The 20,225-nt window shown below is 36.9% G+C and overlaps 3 protein-coding genes across 3 annotated transcripts; 2 read left to right on the forward strand and 1 right to left on the reverse strand.

Annotated features, from left to right (window-relative positions):
- Positions 1-11,150: 11,150 nt before the first annotated feature.
- Positions 11,151-12,016, reverse strand: LOC110687686 (DEP domain-containing protein DDB_G0279099-like). The gene is made up of 2 exons (XM_021864311.1): positions 11,813-12,016; positions 11,151-11,744 (listed from the first exon to the last, which is right to left on the reverse strand). Exons 1-2 carry the CDS (start codon positions 12,014-12,016, stop codon positions 11,151-11,153), a joined length of 798 nt encoding a protein of 265 aa, XP_021720003.1.
- Positions 12,017-12,596: 580 nt separating this feature from the next.
- Positions 12,597-14,990, forward strand: LOC110687589 (cytochrome P450 71A26-like). The gene is made up of 2 exons (XM_021864233.1): positions 12,597-13,971; positions 14,214-14,990. Exons 1-2 carry the CDS (start codon positions 13,036-13,038, stop codon positions 14,835-14,837), a joined length of 1,560 nt encoding a protein of 519 aa, XP_021719925.1. The 5' UTR covers positions 12,597-13,035; the 3' UTR covers positions 14,838-14,990.
- Positions 14,991-17,294: 2,304 nt separating this feature from the next.
- Positions 17,295-20,077, forward strand: LOC110687842 (cytochrome P450 71A3-like). Its single transcript, XM_021864487.1, has 2 exons — positions 17,295-18,366; positions 19,029-20,077. The coding sequence occupies exons 1-2, from the start codon at positions 17,416-17,418 to the stop codon at positions 19,650-19,652; spliced, it is 1,575 nt and encodes a 524-aa protein (XP_021720179.1). The 5' UTR covers positions 17,295-17,415; the 3' UTR covers positions 19,653-20,077.
- Positions 20,078-20,225: the final 148 nt, after the last annotated feature.

The following is a 20,225-nucleotide window of genomic DNA, read 5'->3' on the forward strand; positions in this document are numbered from 1 at the left end:
ATTAAAGTAGAGTTTAGGAGGAAAAATTTCCTCCAAAAAACTCTGCTTTAGTATAGGTATATAGATATCTCATGCAAATAATCATTTTATTGGGCTTATTTCTTCATCACCAACAACACAAACAACACTTTCAATCCTTTCCTGATCAACCACCTTATTCCGAGTTAAAACAACCCATGAACCTCAAAAAATGCGCAAAATAAGTTCTTTGGAACATATCAAAGTGTCAAACACCCACCCGCTATTTATAATGTCTATCACAATATAAGAGAATTGGTTAATTTGGTTATGTGATTCGATTATAGGGTCGATTGCAAGCATGTAGCCTTGTATAAATGCCTTTAGTTGGTCAAATCGCTTAGTTCCTAGTTTATCTCTTATTTTAGAAAATTAAGTTCAAAATAATTTAGATAAAATAACTTCAAATAAAATAAAATCAAATGGTTATGCATGCACAAAATAAAATAATTTCGGATCAAATAAGTTTAGAAAAAAAAAGGACAAAATAAGCTCATTCAGGGGGTGTTTGGTTAGTGTATATTTTGGATTGGAAACGGATTCAATTAAACCAATAACGTTACCTTGTGTTTGGTTTGAAGGCATGGTAACAATTACCGTTACCTAAGGGTAATGATTACCCCTTATTTGTTACCTCTCAAAAACTTGGGGTAACAAATACCCTTGCCCTCCTCTTAACAAATACCCTTTCTATGTTTAATCCAAACAAATGAAAAGGCAATAGCTAAATGATTCCCTTCATCTCTCTTATTTGTTTCCTTTCCACTCCGTTTCCACTTTTCGAACCAAACGCCCCCTCAGTATAGACAAAATAAAATCAAAAGGTTTTGCGTGCCCCATATAAATATTTTCAAACCAAGTAAGTTCAAACAGATAAATTCAGGCAAATTATGTGCAAAATTTTAAACTAAAATAATTTTAGACAAAATAAAATCAAAGATTTTGCATGCCTAGGAATCTAGGATGTACAATAATAATTAATAGACAAAATAAATTTGAAATTTAAAATAAAATACACACAAAATAAAATCAAAAGGTTTTACATGATGCCCTAGCTACAAATAATATAGGATCAGGGGCAGAATCGGAGGGTTATAGCTATTCCCTTGATTTATATAAAAGAATTTTGTATGTGGTATTGTGGTGTATACTGTATAGTAGTGTTTGGTAGTTAGATCAACTGTTTAAATTTATAAGTTAGATCACTTATATAGTTATATGTGCATGGAAGACCGTGGTTTGAATCTTGTTGCATAGAAAGTTGTAATACATCACCGTTAGACACAAGTAAAATTGTATAGCAGTCTTTTATGCTACATAAAGTCCTAATAGTATTACTGAGATGTTTCTTTCAGTATTATTAACAGTGTCTTTTATACAACTAGAATCATATATAGTACTACTAAGCATGTTCAGTAGTACTATATTACCCAACCGGTAACAAAACCTGCTATATCAGGTCACTTGACACGTGTCAAGTCCTGATTGGTCTAAAAATAAAAAATAAAAAATAAAACCCACAAAATCAGAAAAACCCAGCTAACCTCCCCCCCACCTTCCCACCCTAACCTCCACTACCACTGCCCAGTCCGCCGCCCCTCCCCTCCCCTCGCCGGAACGCCGCGTCTCCCCCACCCCTTGCGCCGCCATTTTCCCCCTCCCCAAAACCCCCTCCCATTCCCCTACGCAGCCATCGAAACCCTAAAATCGCAGTCTCGAAACCTACAATCACAGCCACGAATCTCCAAAATTGCAGCCACCAGCCACGAAAACGGAAGTTTCAGGGGAGGTTAAGGTGTTTTCGAGAGTAAGGGAGGGGTTTCAAGGGAGGTTCACGCCCGGCCGGCGTACAGGTGGCTGGATTTCATGGCTGGTGTCAATTGAGAGGAGAGAGAAAATGAAAAGGGGTTTTGTGACCGGGGCCAATTAGCCGACGGAAGGAGGGGAAATGGTTAGTGACGGTGGCGAGAGGTTTTCTAGGGGAAAACCGGCGCATTAGGGCGGCCAGACGGCGTCATGGGTTGGCTGGCCGATTTCATGGCTGGTGGCTGACGTCAAGGTTTTCTGATTTTTTTTAATTTTTAAATTTTAGTTTTTTTTAAAAATATTTTTTTAACCAATTAATTTGTGACACGTGTCACTTTAACCAAAATAAAATAAAATTAACTCATTCAACGGACAACCGGTTTTTGGGATTGAAGAATGATAGGCCACCTTAAAGTTGGGATTATTGAGGAATAATCCAAAGTTGCGATTAATGAAACTAAATTGGTAAAAGTTGGGATTAAACAACAGCATTAATCCTTAAAATATTCAATCATAGTTACTAAGTAAAAATAGTAAAATCAATTCAAATATTTACATAATTTTTCCAATCAATTCAATTACTTGACATCAACTATAAACCTTATTTTAACAGTGTTGAACATAACTTATCATTTAATTATTGAAGTTAAATGAATATCAAACTTAATGAAGCATAATTAAGAAAGTGACCTTTATTAAAAAAGTGAGTTTAGAATCCCATTTTGGTTTTAGGCCTTTGGGATTACTCATTCAGTAGCGAACTCCAAGTCTCGCCTACTCGTGTTTTACATATATTCCTTTGCCAGTAGCAATTCCTTACTTCCACTTATTCCATCCTATCAATAAATATTTTGACTCTATTTTCTAAGCAAAAGTTCCTCTACTAAGGCGCTGTCATTTCCGTTTTTTGACCACCAGTCTAGCCTCAGCGAGCACAGGTATATTGTGTTTTTGCAGGAGTCTTCTCCCAATTCCATCCATGTCATGAGGGTTTCCAAGAATATTGATTTCCACAAGCCTAGTTTGCTTTCTATTTAGTGGTTTTTATTGGTTTGCTTTGTTGTACTTCCTTCCATTTAGTTTGTTTCCTTTAAACCTTGTAATTGCTCTTTATTTATGAAGTTCTCTTTGTTAAAAAAAAAGAAAAAAAAAAAACTTAATGAAGCAAAGTAATTGTTTGTAGTATTAAAATCAGCTGAAATACTTAATTTTAAGTCGGAATGTAGCTGCATGATATACACTTTTTCGCTCATAAGTAGGATCTTAAATTCGATTCTATTGATTCAAACCCCACCCCCTCAAAAATATTGGAACAAATTTGATTCGAATTTCGACTTATATAATAATATAATTTAGTATGACTCAAATTTAAATTAGACCCGATCTGACTCGTCCTCACCGAACCCGACCCAAATACTTAAATTGACACCTCTAAATATATGTACAAAGTATAACCTTTATACTCCCTCCGTTTTGTATTAATCGTAATAGTAGAGAGTGCATAAAGTTTATGAAAATTATAGGGTGGGGATCAAAAGGTGATTTTTATAATATACGAAGTACAATGTAGTTAGTGAGACATATTTAATACTTGTAATAGGAAAAATAAATAATACTCCGTATTTCCGTAATAAAAAAGTAGTATAAGGCCCTGTTCACTTCACCTTAAAAAAATAATATTCAGTAAAAATAATTTTAGTTCAGTAAAATTAATTTCAGTTTAATAAAAATAAGTTTAGTTCAGCAAAAATAATTTCAATTCAGTAAAAATAATTTCAGTTCAGTAAAATCAATAAACTTAAAGAAGAAATATAATAGCAATTCAGTAAAAATAATTTCAGTTCAGTAAAAATCAATAAACTTAAAGAAGAAATATAATAGTAATTCCGTAAAAATAATTTCAGTTTAGTAAAAATCAATAAACTTAAAGAAGAAATATAATAGCAATTCAGTAAAAATAATTTCAGTTCAGTAAAAATCAATAAACTTAAAGAAGAAATATAATAGCAATTCAGTAAAAATAATTTCAGTTTAGTAAAAATCAATAAACTTAAAGAAGAAATATAATCGCAATTCAGTAAAAATAATTTTAGTTCAGTAAAAATCAATAAACTTAAAGAAGAAACATAACAGCAATTCAGTAAAAATAATTTCAGTTCAGCAAAAATAATTTCAGTTCAACAAAAATAATTTCAGTTCAATAAAAATAATTTCAATTCAGCAAAAATAAGGTGAAGTGAACGGGACCTAAGTGAAAGGAGAGTATGAGAAAGAAATAATATAGGGTTCATTTGGTTAACATAGGAAGTGAAAATTCTCATGAACTTCTAATATATGGGAATTAAATTCCTCAACCAAATTTATGGGAATTTTCAAAAGTTATTTGGTTAGTAATGAGGGAAGTAAATTCCCATAAGAATTCCCTACATTTTGTGGGAGTTGAAAATTCCTAGGAAATTCTATTTTCTTCATTTCTCCAAATTTAATTTATCTAAACAACTTACTAATTTTGCATACAATTCATAGAAACTCCCAATTCCTATGTTTTTTTTTTTATTTATTTATTTTATTATTTTTTTATGTAAACCAAATAACACCTTAGTGGGGGTATTTACTAAATAAGGTAATGTTGTAATTATTACACGGATAAAAAAATGCTAGTAGCAATTATTACCAATGAGAGGAGTAAATAGGAAAAAAAAATGAAAAAAAGAAAGGAGCTAAAATTTGCAATGGAGCTCCTAGGGTGTCACACTTATTTTTCGCTGACGACAGTATTTTGTTTGCTAAGGCAACTGTTAGAGAATGCTCGGTTATTACTGATATTATCAGTGTGTATGAGAGAGCATCGGGTCAAAATGTCAATCTTGATAAAACAGATGTCGTATTTAGCAAATATGTACCGGAGGATCGGAAAGTGGTAATTGTGAATACTTTGGGTGTCAAAGAGGTGGAAAAACATGAGAAATATTTGAGGCTTCCGACTATTATTAGAAAATCGAAGAAGTCTTTGCAATGTTGAAGGAGAGAATTTGGAAGAAGCTACAAGGTTGGAAGGAGAAGTTGCTATCGAAACTAGGGAGAGAAGTTATGATTAAGGCCGCAAGCTATCCTGACTTACATGATGAGTGTGTTTAAAATTCTCGATGGCTTGATTGATGAAATATATTCCCTTATTGCTCGATTTTGGTGGGCCTTGGATGACACTAGTAGGAAAATGCATTGGTTATCTTGGGATAAATTATGCAAACCAAAATCACAGGGGGGGAATGGGAGTTAGAGATTTAAGGGTGTTTAATCAAGCCTTATTGGCCAAACAAATCTGGCGGCTCCATTATAAATGTTCATCACTGCTGCATGAAGTTTTGAAAGCCCGGTATTTCAAGAAGTCAACTGTCCTAGAAGCTCATCGTGGTTTTGATCCAAGCTATACATGGCGAAGCATGTGGGGCTCTAAGTCGCTACTACTGGATGGGTTGGGTTGGCGCATTGGAAATGGTGCAACAGTGAAAGTGTGGTCAATGAATTGGGTTCCTGGTCTTTCGTTTCCCCCATCACCAAAACCGAACAGTGAGGTTAATGCTGAGTTAACAGTGGCTAGCTTAATTAACCATCAGTGCAAAGAATGGGATTTGACCTTGTTAAGTGAGCTTGTTGAAGATGAGCACGCCAAAATTATTTCACAATTCCTCTCTCAGTGTTTGAGGAAAAAGATGAGCTATACTGGAAAGGCACGAAAAATGGTGAATACTCTGTCAGGTCGGGTTATTAGCTAGGCATGCTTGGTGGTGCAAATATTGATGCTGATGACAATGTGATATGGCGTGTTGTTTGGGGGCTTGATGGTCCACCAAAACTATCACATTTTGTGTGGCAAATCTGCAGAGGAAACATGGCTATCAAGGCTGAAATGTTTAGGAGACATATTGCTAATGATGCACTTTGTCCTCGGTGTGGTGTTGAAGCTGAAACTATTGTGAAGAAGTTAGGATGGTCTGGGAAGGGTATGAGCTGTCTGCTGCTATCCTTGATGCTCCGTGTGACTCTTTTGCCTCTATGCTACTGTGGTGGACTGACAGATATGAAAAGAAGGAAGTTTGAAAAATCCTAGCATTGGTGTGGGCTATATGGTTTGGGAGAAACAAATGGGTGCATGAACAGTTGAGTTTGGAGATGGGAATGATTACAAGGGGATTTATCCAACTAGTTGAGGACTATAGAGAGTATTATCAGAAGGTTCGAAGTGGTATTCAAGGCTCTCTTCCCTGCAACTCCCCTTCTGGCTGAGCTCCCCCCCCTGAAGGTGTGATTAAACTCAATGTCGATGCAAAAATTGCTGGGAATGGGTATGTGGGGCTTGGTATTGTGGCAAGGGATTTCAAGGGTGAAGTAGTGCTCGCTGCTGTGAAGCATTTGGACGTTGAATGGCCACCGGAATTGGGTGAAGCAGCAGCTTTAAGGTATGGTTTACAGACCTTATACAGATTTGGGCACATGGATATATGGGTGGAATGTGATGCCTTGTCAGTTGTGAAGAATGTTAAGCAAGCTACTAAAGGAAGATCTCCAAATTTAATTTTCTGCTGTATGATGACATTAAGAAGCTATCAAACTTGTTTAGGTTTTTTTTTTTTTTTTTTTTTTTTTTTTACTATTTCTCATGTTAAAAGAACCGGAAATGCTGTGGCCCATTTAGTAGCTAGATGGGACACAAATGAATGTTCCGAACGTGTATGTATGAACTCTTTCCCCCAAAGTATCTTAACTTTGTCGGAACTTGATTTGCAATAATAATTCCGGCTAACTTTTCCTCAACAAAAAAATGTTTTTTTATAGGGTAAATAGATCGAACATTAATCACAAAAATTAAATTTTAAAATTTTTTAAAAAAAATAGAAAAAAAAAAGAAAGGATGTTGGATAAGAGAATTGAACCCATAACCTTTGAAAGAAAAATTAGTGTTCTAACCGCTTTGGTGTTGGTAAGCTAAAATATCATTATACGCTTTATATTCTATGGAGTATTTAACTAAAAAATACCTAATTTTTTTTTTTCAAAAAAAAATACGCTTTGCGGGTGGTAGGGCATCAGGAGTCTAGGACCCTAGCTAGGTCCACCCCTGTCTATAAATAGAATCCTTTAATTTTGTTGATTATCAAACACACACCATTACATAAAACGAAAAACAAGAAACTCAAATAAAAAAAGAAAGTGAGAAAAATGGAGATGAAGAGGGTTGTGAGTATGGTGGTTTTGGTAGCCCTTTTAATGGTTGCTACGAATTAAACCTCAACTCATCACGGGTGTTCGCCAATTCCCTGATCCTCTCGCAAGCATCTTGCTTTAATAGCTTACTCAAAATACAAATCACTTAAATTGTACAAAGAAGGGCGAATATTGCATCCCGTACTCACAGTACAGCTGTTGTGATCCCTATGACTGCTTTCCCGTTAAGCTTATGCCTCCTATATTCCAATGTGTACAATTTCGTCATCTCGAGTGAACTTGATCTTATTAGAGATACGTATGTCTATGTCCTCGGATCGATCGATATATATATATGTATCCATGAAATAAATGAAAGCAGTCATCTCTATTCTTGACATTGTAGCTAGGGAGACTGCGAGTAGTACAACTATCACCAAAGTGTGCGTATAAGATTTAGAGAATATATGCCGTGGCCTTCTCATTGATTAATCATCAATATATATACAAGCGTATTCTAGGGTTAATAGCTAAGGATACATAAGTAATTTACAAACTAATATACACAAGATATTAACATAATCTAACACACCCCGCAGTCGAAACGGGAGGACTGCGAACGCTGAGTCTATCCCTGAAATCATCAAATAAAACTTTCGGTAGACCTTTAGTGAAAATGTTTGCAATCTGGTACCAGGACGGAACATGTAGTACACGGACCTCACCACGTTGTACTTTCTCACGAACAAAGTGAATGTCCAGTTCAATGTGTTTTGTTCGTTGATGTTGAACAGGGTTGCCCGAGAGATATATAGCACTCACATTGTCACAATAAACCAATGTAGCTTTAGAGACCGGACAATATAGCTCTAGGAATAAATTCCGAATCCAACAGGACTCAGAGACAACATTAGCAACTCCTCTGTTTTCTGCTTCCGCACTAGACTTTGACAAAGTAGGTTGTCGTTTTGAGGACCATGAAATCAAATTATCACTAAGAAAAACACAGTAACCGGATATGGAACGACGAGTGTCAGGACATCCGGCCCAATCTGCATCCGTGTAAGACAAGATAGAGGTGATAGATGATTTATATAAGTGTAAACCAAAATCAGTTGTACCTTGAATGTAATGCAGAATGCGTTTCAGAGCATCCATATGAGCAACTCTGGGAGAATGCATAAATAAGCAAACTTGTTGAACTGCATAGGAAATATCAGGTCGAGTGAAGGTGAGGTATTACAGGGCACCACACAATCGACCATACATGGTTGGATCCGCATATAGATCACCGGAGTCTGTGCTCATTTTCCCTTTAGAATCAACTGGAGTGGGAGAAGAATTGCAGTTAGCCATGCCTGCTTTCTCTAGAATTTCCTTCACATACTTTTTCTGAGACAAAAATAAGCCACTCTTGTCACGAGTCACTGCAATACCTAAGAAATAACTCAGGTTGCCTAAATCTTTCATGGCAAATTCAGAACTGAGCCGGGAGATAATTTGGTGACGAAGTGACTCTATAGAAGTTGTTAGCACAAAGTCATCAACATACAACAATAAATATGCAATGTCACGACCATGGTGATAAATGAACAAAGAGTTGTCAAATTTGTTGTTAGTAAAACCAATAGTAGTCACAAAATCAGCAAATCGTTGATACCAAGCCCTGGGCACCTGTTTTGAGACCATATAAAGACTTTCGGAGTAAACATACATGATTGGAGCGAGCGGGGTCCTTGAAGCCCAATGGTTGATACATATAAACCGTTTCATTCAAGTTACCATGTAAGAATGCATTTTTAACATCCAATTGATGAATTGGCCAAGAGCGGGACAAAGCAATGCTAAGAACCACCCGAATGGTTGCCGGTTTGACAACCGGACTAAAAGTTTCATCATAATCAATTCCTTCCCTTTGAGTTTTACCATCACCAACAAGACGAGCCTTATGTCTTTCAAACGAGCCATCAGAATTAGTCTTATGCCGAAAAATCCACAAAGAGCGGATAACATTGACATTAGACGGTCTCGGAACTAAATCCCAAGTACCATTAGCAATGAGAGCATCATATTCTTCCTGCATAGAAATTTTCCAATTATGGTCACGAATGGCATGAACTGGGTTCTTTGGATTAGGCGATATAGAGGTAGTAGTATGAAGTGCTCGATTTTGGTATTTTGGATTAGGCTTGACGATTCCGTGTTTGCTACGAGTAGCCATGGGATGGTGAGTTTGAGGTGCGGTAACATGGAAGGGAGGTGAAATATGCGGCTGCAATGAGATAATAGAAGAGTGAGAGGCCACAATAGGAGAAGAAGGAGGTGAGGAGGGTGCGTGATGTTGCTGCACTGCCTTGCTCAGCTCGTGGTGGGGAGCAGTGTGCTGTGCGTGCTGCTTTGCATTGCCCGACCCAGCGCCCGCTGGGAAACCTACGGGTTGAGAAGACGCGGCAGCATGCTGTACCCTCCCCACTCCAGTACCTACTGGATCCCGTGTGGGTGAGGTAACAATAAGCTGCTCATGCTCGTTGGTAGGTGTGAGTTGCTGCCGCACTAAGGGATGATGAAGGGGGCTTAAGGCATCGCCCAAAAAATCATAAGTATGATAATTTGGAGTATGAATTTTAGAAAATGGAAAAACCGACTCATCAAACCAAACATGTCTAGCCATTATAATTTTTCGACTCGATATATCAAAGCACTAGTAAGCCCTATGATTAGACGGATAACCAAGAAAAACACAAGGAGTAGAATGAGATTGAAGCTTGTGTATTTTAGAGGAGGGGAAGAGGGGGTAACATAGACAACCGAACACTCTAAGATGAGAATAATCGGGATGCTTTTGATATAGAATTTGAGTCGGAGATTTGTAGCCTAGAATCTTTGTAGGAAGGGTGTTATGAAGGAATGTGGCCAATACTATGGCATGATGCCAAAAAGTAGGTGGCATGGAGGCATGACTAAGAAGAGTGCAAACAACATTGTTGATCGTTTTAATCTTTCTTTCAGCTTTGCCATTTTGAGGAGAGGAGTATAGACAAGAGAAGCGGAAAGTCATGCCATTTTGTTCACAAAATTTTTGAAATGGAGTATTGATAAATTCCGTTCCATTGTCACATTGGAAGGCTTTTACTTCCCTTTCAAATTGAGTCTTAATATATGTTCGAACACGAAGAAACAAGTTGTAAACTTGGGACTTGGATGAGATAGGAAAAGTCCATAGAAAATTCGTGTAATTGCCAAGAAAAAGAACATAATCAAGAGAGCTAAGAACGGGAGAAGTCCATAAATCACTGTGAACAATATCAAAAGGCATAGTAGTATGAGACATAGAATCATAAAATGGCAATTTCATTAATTTTCCCAAAGGACAAGAATGACAAACATGTTTTGAAGCCTTATTACAATTTATGAGATTACTACTACGCAAAGAACTAAGAATCACATTGCCCGGATGACCTAAATGGGAATGCCACACACTAGGAGACACAACTGCAAAAGCTGACGAATTTGAAGTGGAAATGAGGTGACGATCGGTGAAGAAGGGATAGAGATCACCACCGCTATTACATCTCACTATTTTTCTCCCCGTCTGCAGAAAACCCAAACGGATCAAACTCAAATGACACATTATTATCATTAGTGAACTTTCTAACGGATTTGAGATTTTTAACAAGTTTGGGCACGTGTAGGACATTTTTGAGGTGAAGTGTGTTTTGATGTAAAGATTTGTGACCATAACCATGAATTGGAACTTTGCTACCATCACCAACAATAATAGAATTATTATTATTTCTGATCAAAGGAATATACGACGATAAATTACCATGTAAGTTCGACATATGTGATGTTTCTCCTCTATCCATGTAATAGTTCGGGTCGGAAAGAGACATGGTATGCATAACTTGCTCTATGTTAGTCGGAACATGCCCCGAAGTAGAAGACGGGTTGGTCACAAAGTAAGCCTGAGAAGGTCGAGGCCCTAAAACCCCTGGCTGCTGTCCGGACCTTGCTGGCGCCCACTGGGCTGGACCTGGAGCCTGTGTCGGGTATGGACATGGTGGAGTGGACCATGGGTTTTGACCCCAGTAGGCCCACGGAGGGGGAAGCATCCACCCTGCCTATGGTTGCATCTGCTGCTGCTGCTTTGGTGTGGGTGAACCACGTTGCTGCTGTGGCTGCGACTGGTTGCTCCGGCCGCCTGAACCACCGCCTGAACTACCGGAACCCTTCCCTTTTCCGGTGCCCTTAACTTTGTTGTTTTTTCGGCCACCAGTCTGCGAATTATTCCCACGATTTCCTCCAGAATTTGGGAAATTCTCAACGTTGTTATTGGAAGTCGAAGAGGACTGCACAAGTAATGCCTCCTCATTAGACTCGGATTGAAGATCTGTAGCATTTCTTTGCTCCTCCAACTCAAGCATCGAGGGCAAAGCATCAAAGGATGGCAGCGGATTGAGATGTCTAACCGACGTACGAAAGGGTTTGTACTCCTCGGATAAACCTTTCAATAATTGAAGGACCATTCGATTGTCAGAGACCGTGTCTCCAACATTCCTCAAACTATTAACAAGGGTTTTGAGGCGAGTGCAGTAGGGTTTAACACCCTCAAATTGTTCAAGCTTGGTGTTGGTGAATTGGGCATCGAGTTGTAAGGCTCTTGCAGACTTGTTATTGTGGAAGAACTTCTTCAAACGCTTCCAAGCATCAACCGCCTTGTCATCGGGATTGATAATGGAGTTAAGAAAGTCATTGGAAATTGTCCCATAGATCCATTAGATACAATATCATCAAGTCTTTGCCAAAAAGCTTTCTCGGCATCCGTAGGCTCGGATGGTTTGGCCGAAGGATCAACTGGTGGAGGAAGAATATGGTCAATGACCAAATTAGCACGGCAATGAAGTTGGAAGAGAGTCGACCAGTTGTTGTATTGAGTGTCAGCATAGTCAAGGGTGATAGGGATACACGCCTTGATGTTGAGTACCATGGTAGTCGGACGAAGCTTGCTTGAATCGGCCATGGAAGAAGAAGATGAAGAAGAAGAGAGTAAGGGTTTGCGGAAGAGCAGTAGGAATTCTTAGGGAGAAAAATTTAACCTAAGCTCGTGATACCATATAAGATTTAGAGAATATTTGTCGTGGCCTTCTCATTGATTAATCATCAATATATGTACAAGCATATTCTAGGGTTAATAGCTAAGGATACATAAGTAATTTACAAACTAATATACACAAGATTATTTACATAATCTAACAGTGCGTGTGTCTGTACGATTGTCCATGTGTTGTTGTACCACCTTTATTAATTATGTTGTATCAGTCTTGCATGATTTTATCTCTAATAGTTTTCCATGTCTTATTAATATAATTATGTAGTATCGTGTTGGGTTTATTTCTACTACGTAGCTTATTATATTTTATGTTGTGCGTAAAAAGGTGCATGTGGGATAAGGTAGTAAAAAAAATCGCCAAAATAGAATAAAGTAAATACTACCTATGTTACAAATTTTATGAAATAAACAAGCGGAATATTTTTTAATAGCATTGTGAAATCGAGGTAGTACTTGCATAGTTGGTGATCACTGATCAGTAGAGAATTTTACCTCTACCTAGGTAATTTTAGCTGTAATCTCTTAACAAGTTGAACAATAATATCTTATATCTTGGGCTGAAAAAAATTCAATTGGAACATTGGAAACATGAAATTGTCTAGATGGACCAATATATTTTATTGGGCTAGTCTACAGGCCCACTGGTACAGCCCATCACCATACAATCGGTGACTTAAATCACTCTGAAGTCTCAACTTTCAATAGGCCAAAAAAAAAATTAAAAAAGAAAATTTAAGCGGTGACTAACTTAAGAAAAATTAATATGATAAGTAAATGAATATACAAGTATAAACTTGTGGCATAGTCCCTAGAAATCATGAAATATGAGCTAGTTATTACACCGCCTAGCAAGAGTAATAACTTCAGATCCCCTAAATATCATTAATTAATCAAAGATGATTTCTAGTTTCCTGCATTTTCTGGAGAAACAACTGAAATATATCTACTTGCAACCCTTAACACTTCTACCATGCATTCTGTTCCTGTTATTCCTATACAAATGGCTTCAGTTAACAACTGTTTCTAGGAAAAACCTGCCACCTTCTCCGCCAAAGCTACCAATTCTAGGCAATATACATCAGCTTGGTACACAACCTCACCGTTCTCTCCGATCTATGTCCGAGAAATATGGAGAACTCATGATGATTCAACTTGGAAGTATGCCAACCATTGTCGTCTCCTCAGCAAGAGCAGCTCGCGAGATCATGGTAACCCATGATATTGCTTTTGCTAGCAGACCAATGTCGAAGAAAGGAGAGAGGCTTCTGTACAATTACAAGGATATTGTTGGATCACCTTATGGAGAATACTGGAGGCAGATGAAGAGTATATGTGTGCTTCACTTATTAAGCAACAAAAGGGTTCGGTCTTTTCGCATTGTCAGAGAAGAAGAAACAGCTTTTCTGATAGAAAAAATCAGACTAGCAGAGTCATCACCTGTGAATTTGAGTGAAATGTTTGTGGAGTTCACGAATGATTTGATATGCAGAGTTGCATTTGGAAGGAAGTACATTGGGACAGAAGGCGGTATCAACTTCAAGAAGATCATGAAGGAGTTTAACAGGTTGCTAGCTGAATTCAATGTTGGGGATTGTATTCCCTGGCTTGCTTGGATTGATAAACTTAATGGATGGGATGCAAAAGTTGACAACATTGCCAAAGAGTTTGATCGATTCCTCGAAAAGGTGGTTAAAGAGCACCAGGATCGTTTAGATGAAAAGGGTGACAGTGATGAAAAAGTAAAGGATTTTGTGGATGTTCTGCTTGATGTTCAGAAGGATCAAACAGCTCACTTTCCTATAGACCGAGACAGTGTAAAAGCTCTCATTTTGGTAAGTGATTTTTTAAATTAATTCGTAAAATACTAAGTTGTTAATATTTATTTCATTTCGCAAAACTTCATTAGCATTTTTCTGTAACATCTATATAAAACAGAACAGTAGAAATTGTACGCTAATTGTAAAGAGAGTAGATATACAATTTTAGAGTATAGAGTGAAATACGAATACATGATTATCTTTAATACCGTTATATTACCACCTTAACGACGATGTGATGTAATTGTCTAACACAGGATATGTTTATTGCTGGAACTGATACAACTTCCACCTTATTAGAATGGGCAATGACAGAACTACTGCGGCATCCTAAAAGTATGAAAAAACTGCAAGAAGAGGTCAAAGAAATTACCGGAGATGGTGTAGATGTAACAGAAGACGACTTGGAGCATATGAAGTACCTGAAAGCAGTAGTCAAGGAGACTTTACGGCTACATCTTTCAGTACCTTTGTTAATACCTCGACAATCAACCCAAGATATCGAAATATGTGGCTATAACATTCCTGCAAGAACAGGAGTTATTATAAACGGTTGGGCAATCCACAGAGATCCTGCTTCTTGGGATGAACCCGAAAAGTTCAATCCAGAAAGGTTCTTGAATTCTACAACAGACTTCAGAGGACATGACCTGCACTTCATTCCATTCGGAGCTGGTAGAAGGATGTGCCCGGGAATATCATTTGCTATGGCAAGCAGTCAGCTATTATTAGCAAATCTAATGCACAAGTTCGACTGGAAGTTGCCTGGTGAAGCAGAAGGTGAGAGCGTGGACATGAGTGAGAGCTTTGGGATCACAATGTGCAGGAATACTCCGCTTTTTGTTGTAGCAAAAGCTAGTATACCAGCTGCAGGAAACTGAAGGCTTTGAGTTTTTGGCAAGTGTTACGAAAAAAAAAAAACATGAATTAATGCAAAATAGAGATCAATCAATTACTATGTGTTTTATGTAATCAAAAGCTTAAATCCCAAAAGGGTGGAGATGACTGAATGAATGAATAATTTATCTCCTATATCCGTCAATAAATTATGATTATTTTCATCCATTCATTGCAATATGCTCTTGTCAACCTATATTCTTTAAACCATAACTTTTGATCCAAGTTTTGTTTAGCCTAAGAATAAGCTAAGCTAAGGCATTGTTCTCTCTGAATTAATGTCCAATGAATATCAATTTTTGAGTAATAATCAGTCTAATTCATCATCAAATAACAATTTTAGTATGTACATAGTAAACATCAGTAATTAAATAAAAAATTTACAGTATACTTAATCTTAAGAATAAGGTTTAATTAATCAATAAATTCAATTTCAGTCCATATATTGAGTTTTAGTTTATAAAAACTAATTACTCAGTTAAAATAAATCTAGTTCATCACTAGAAATCAAGCAACTAGGGCTTAGCTTGTAAATGTTTAAATGATCCTTAATTTAATTTGGAACACTTTTAGCCTTAAAAGGACAACTTAAAAATGCAAATTTATTTCTTTCTGTACGTGAGGCAGAGTTAGTAATTTCTTACAAGTTATTCTTAAGTATAACTTTATACTCAATAAGTACTTACGTATGTAAGGAAGAGATGAAAAAAATGGCCAAATGGGTTGGAAGTAGAGTTTTTTCTCATGTTAATTACAATAACCGTTATTTTGATGATATGGTACGTGGTCAATTGTTTAGTCGAACCATGAATGCATACGATACGATTGCACAGGCACCAATGGGCCGAACTTGTATCCTTGGTACGAGCAGCAGTCGCTTATTTCAAACATCATGTTCGCCCAAGCACCAGCCCCAAGTTGCACACCAATGGGCCGAACTTGTATTTTTCCTAATCAGTGTTGCCCGGGCACACCATTTTTTTTTTTTTTTTTTTTTTGCGTAGTATGCTTTTAGCTGTTTCTCTTGTTTTGTTAAAGTCATGCATATAAAAGAACCTATGTTACCACATAGTAATATTCTAATTCCCTTCGCGCATTGACTAAAGCGAATATAGCACAAAAGTGACACAAATAGCTCCCTCGTAAGTTGCCGAGTTTTAAGAGAATTATATAGGAATATTACTTTGTATGATAGTATGGACAATAATCAAGAGATTTATATAGGATCCTTAAAATTGTACTTCGGATATATTTTTTTTCTCAAGTAAAGTATTTCATAGCTTTCACAAGGAGTTCACGATTAGTCTCAAAAAACAATACTACCCTAGTTTTATATTATGTGTAACAAATGGCATGACACAGACTCTTAAGCAAAATTTGTTTGTGAGTGTTAAAAGGAGAGAGAGGTAAAATGCATGTAACAAATGCGCAATATAAGTACACTCATACATGTATATAACACCTTTTCAGCCAAAATTTATACAGGACAAACATAAAATTTCATCATATGGCACAATACACCAGTTATGAGTATTCTGTGAATTCAGTTAATGTGAAGTTATTGACTGATACAGGATATATTTTCTGGTGGAACTGATACGTACAACATCCACAGTCCTAGAATGGGCAATGACAGTTGTTAAGGCATCCCTTAGTAATGAGTAAACTGCAAAGAGAAGTCAGAGGAATTACCGGAGAATTTCATGATTGAATCTCTTAGTTATGTTATTCTTTATTGTTCTATTTTGTAAAAATAACATACGAAATATAATACTCCTGACTATATGGTTATGACAAACTACTCCATAAAAACTTATTGCATAGGATCTCCTTAAATAAAAAACAAAAATAAACTTACTGCATAGAATTTAATTAGGCTGAGATTATTCAAGTAGTGGCAATGTGGCATGACATTAATTGGATGCAACTCGTTGGACCAAAATCGTTTAGTGGGCTAGTCGCTAGGCCCAATGTTATAGCTTATTACTTCATATACCACTGGTAAAAGGCAACACTTAATTAACCCCCTTCAGAGCTGATTTATCCTCTCTAATCCATTTCTCCATTCTTATAAAGTTTTACAGCTACAGTCTTACTGATAATAGAACTTTAGTTCTAACTTATTATGTTAGTTCTTTAGCATTTTTGAACATTGGATCCAGAGGTATCAATTTAGGTAACTTGGTTGGGTTCATTTAGGTCGAGTGTTTATCGAATTTGAGTCATGTTAGATTATTGTGTCTATAAGAATCTAAATATAAAACGGATTGGGTCGGTTTTTGACATCTCTAATTGGATTGGTGAGTATAGTACACTAGTAACCATCTCAAAAAAATTGGATGGAGATGAGTGCTATTTCTATTGCCAAAAAATAAGAAATAAAAAGAAAGAAAGGTGGCTGTGGCTAACTAACTAAACAGATATATAAATTAAATTAAATTGTGTCGTAGACTGTAGTCCCTACAAATCATAATTAATGGGGTTATCTCTTGGTTACTTCTATCTTGGGCATCATATCCACAAAATTCATCAATCATCAAAGACTACAGCAAAATCTTAAAGATGAATTCCAGAATTCTGCAGTTGCTGCAAAATCAACTAAAGTACACCTACTTGCAACCTTTAACACTTGTATCATTCATCCTCTTCCTGTTATTTCTCTACAAATGGCTTCAATTAACAACTATTTCCAGGAAAAACCTGCCTCCATCTCCACCAAAGCTACCAATTCTAGGCAATATACATCAGCTAGGTACTCAACCTCACCGTTCTCTCCGATCGATGTCCGAGAAATATGGAGACCTCATGATGATTCAACTCGGCAGTGCTCCTACCATCGTCATCTCCTCAGCAAGAGCAGCCCGTGAGATCATGGTAACCCATGATATTGTTTTTGCTAACAGACCAATGTCGAAGAAAGGAGAGAGGCTTCTGTATAACTACAAGGATCTTGTGGGAGCACCTTATGGAGAATACTGGAGGCAGATGAAGAGTATATGTGTGCTCCATCTCTTGAGTAACAGAAGGGTTCGGTCATTTCGCAGTATCAGAGAAGAAGAAACAGCTCTTCTGATAGAGAAAATAAGACAAGCAGGATCATCACCTGTGAATTTGAGCGAGATGTTTATAGAGTTCACGAATGATACGATATGCAGGGTTGCCTTTGGAAGGAAGTACATTGGAACGGAAGATGGTATCAACTTTAATAAGGTCATGAAAGAGTTTAACAGGTTGCTAGCTGAATTTAATGTTGGAGATTTGATTCCCTGGCTTGCTTGGATTGATAAACTTAATGGATGGGATGCAAAAGTTGATAAAATTGCCAAAGAATTTGATCAATTTCTTGAAAAAGTAGTTCAAGAACACCAGAATCGTTTAGATGATTGCAGGAAAAATGAAAAGGGTGACAGTGATGAAAAAGCTAAGGACATTGTCGATGTTTTGCTTGATATTCAGAAGGATCAAACACCTCACTTTCCCATAGACCGAGACAGTATAAAAGCTCTCATATTGGTAAGTGTTTACTCAATTGTCGGAAATTACTAATTGCTAAAATTCATTTTCATTTCTCATATGCATTTTTTTGCGTCTAAATAAAACAGATTGGTGGAACTTCTAATGTACATGTAAACATGTCACTACTTCATCTCACTAGTATAGTCGCTCCAACAGCAAAATTTTCCCAATGTAATATACTCGGTTCTCAGCAACATTAAATTCCTTAGCTATTATCAGGGAGCCAAGTATTAGAAAAGCATAGTTTGGTCAGTTAAACCTATTCATATATTCTATTCATCAATCTTCGATATCTTGCAATTAAGGAATATCACTCTTGAGTCTTGACAAGATTGGGTTTAAAGTGTAGGCATAACAGCAAAAGACACCTAATAGTCACCTATGACAAAAATTAAAACTACAGGACAAACAGAATCAGATTACAGGTTGGACTCTACCAACAGTAAAGTGAATATTCTATTTGTTTAAATTTTTCTAAACCGAGATTGTGACTGCTGAAGGTGTGCACTGATTATGAAGACAGTGTATATCTCAATAATAACATAGGCCAATTGTAGAGAGTAGAGTGATAAACAAACAAAGAGTATCTTTAGCACCCTTATATTCTCTCTTTAGTACTTTATTACCTTACCTAACTGTATAAAGTAATTGTCTTACAGGATATGTTTTCCGCTGGAACTGATACAACTTCCACCCTACTAGAATGGACAATGACAGAACTATTGAGACATCCTAGAATTATGAAAAAACTGCAAGAAGAGGTGAAGGCAATTACTGGAGAAGTAGTAGATGTAAAAGAAGACGACTTGGAGCATATGAAGTATCTGAAAGCAGTGGTCAAGGAGACTTTAAGGCTACATCTTCCGGTCCCTTTGTTAATACCCCGACAATCAACCCAAGATACCAAAATATTTGGCTACAACATTCCTGCCAGGACAGGAGTTATAATAAACGGTTGGGCAATCCACAGAGACCCTGATTCTTGGGATGAACCTGAAAAGTTCAATCCAGAAAGGTTCTTGAATTCCTCAACGGATTTCAGAGGGCATGACCTCCAGTTCATTCCATTCGGAGCTGGCAGAAGGATGTGCCCTGGAATATCATTTGCCATGGCAAGCAGTCAGCTTTTATTGGCAAATCTCATGCGTAAGTTTGATTGGATGTTGCCTGGTGAAGCAGATATTGAAACCCTGGACATGACTGAGAGCTTTGGGATCAATATGCACAAAAATACTCCACTTCTTGCCGTAGCAAAATCTTGTATTGCATCTGCAGGAAACTGAAGGCTCTGCACCCCTGCATATGAATACCCTGAGTTGTTGGCAGCAAATAGATGGGCAACAAACAATAGGAACATGTTTTTATGCAATGAAGAGATCTTACGATTACAACATGTTTTACGTAGTCAGATTCTCATACTCCTAATCCTTGCTCTTGCTTTTCTTGACATTAATTCATCAAAGCATGTATTAAGTTATAATATGGAATTGTTGCCTTACAATGTATCTATGCTATGTATCCTTGCTAAATTATCCTCTTTTTTTTTTTTTTTTTTTCAGGTAAAGTATGTTGTAACTTTCACCGGGAATCCACATTAGTAAAATTAAGGGGGGGAAATAGGAATTTTGATTAAATTTGGTAAGGTTCGACCAAAAAACTATTAATCCATGTATGGTCTTATTCTGAAACAAAGATTGTTTTTCAAGGACATGGGACTGGAAATTAGGTTTTTTATTGCCAGGATGATGACTAAATGCAAACCAAATAATTTTGTAAAGCATGGAACAAATATTTCACCTTCAAGCTTTGCAAAAGCAGAGCATAATTCCGTAAGATAACAAGAACTACTAATAGAT

Source organism: Chenopodium quinoa, unplaced genomic scaffold (assembly GCF_001683475.1).
Source record: "Chenopodium quinoa cultivar QQ74 unplaced genomic scaffold, ASM168347v1, whole genome shotgun sequence".
Lineage (NCBI taxonomy): Eukaryota > Viridiplantae > Streptophyta > Magnoliopsida > Caryophyllales > Amaranthaceae > Chenopodium > Chenopodium quinoa.

What these genes read in the sequence shown, in the direction of transcription:
- LOC110687686 (XM_021864311.1), bottom strand. Translation starts at nt 12,016, where the DNA reads ATGGTACTCAACATCAAGGCGTGTATCCCTATCACCCTTGACTATGCT. An exon ending in GGCAAAGACTTGATGATATT is followed by an intron (nt 11,745 to 11,812) that starts GTATCTAATGGA and finishes CCCGATGACAAG; the next exon opens with GCGGTTGATGCTTGGAAGCG.
- LOC110687589 (XM_021864233.1), top strand. Translation starts at nt 13,036, where the DNA reads ATGATTTCTAGTTTCCTGCATTTTCTGGAGAAACAACTGAAATATATC. An exon ending in GTGTAAAAGCTCTCATTTTG is followed by an intron (nt 13,972 to 14,213) that starts GTAAGTGATTTT and finishes TGTCTAACACAG; the next exon opens with GATATGTTTATTGCTGGAAC.
- LOC110687842 (XM_021864487.1), top strand. Translation starts at nt 17,416, where the DNA reads ATGAATTCCAGAATTCTGCAGTTGCTGCAAAATCAACTAAAGTACACC. An exon ending in GTATAAAAGCTCTCATATTG is followed by an intron (nt 18,367 to 19,028) that starts GTAAGTGTTTAC and finishes ATTGTCTTACAG; the next exon opens with GATATGTTTTCCGCTGGAAC.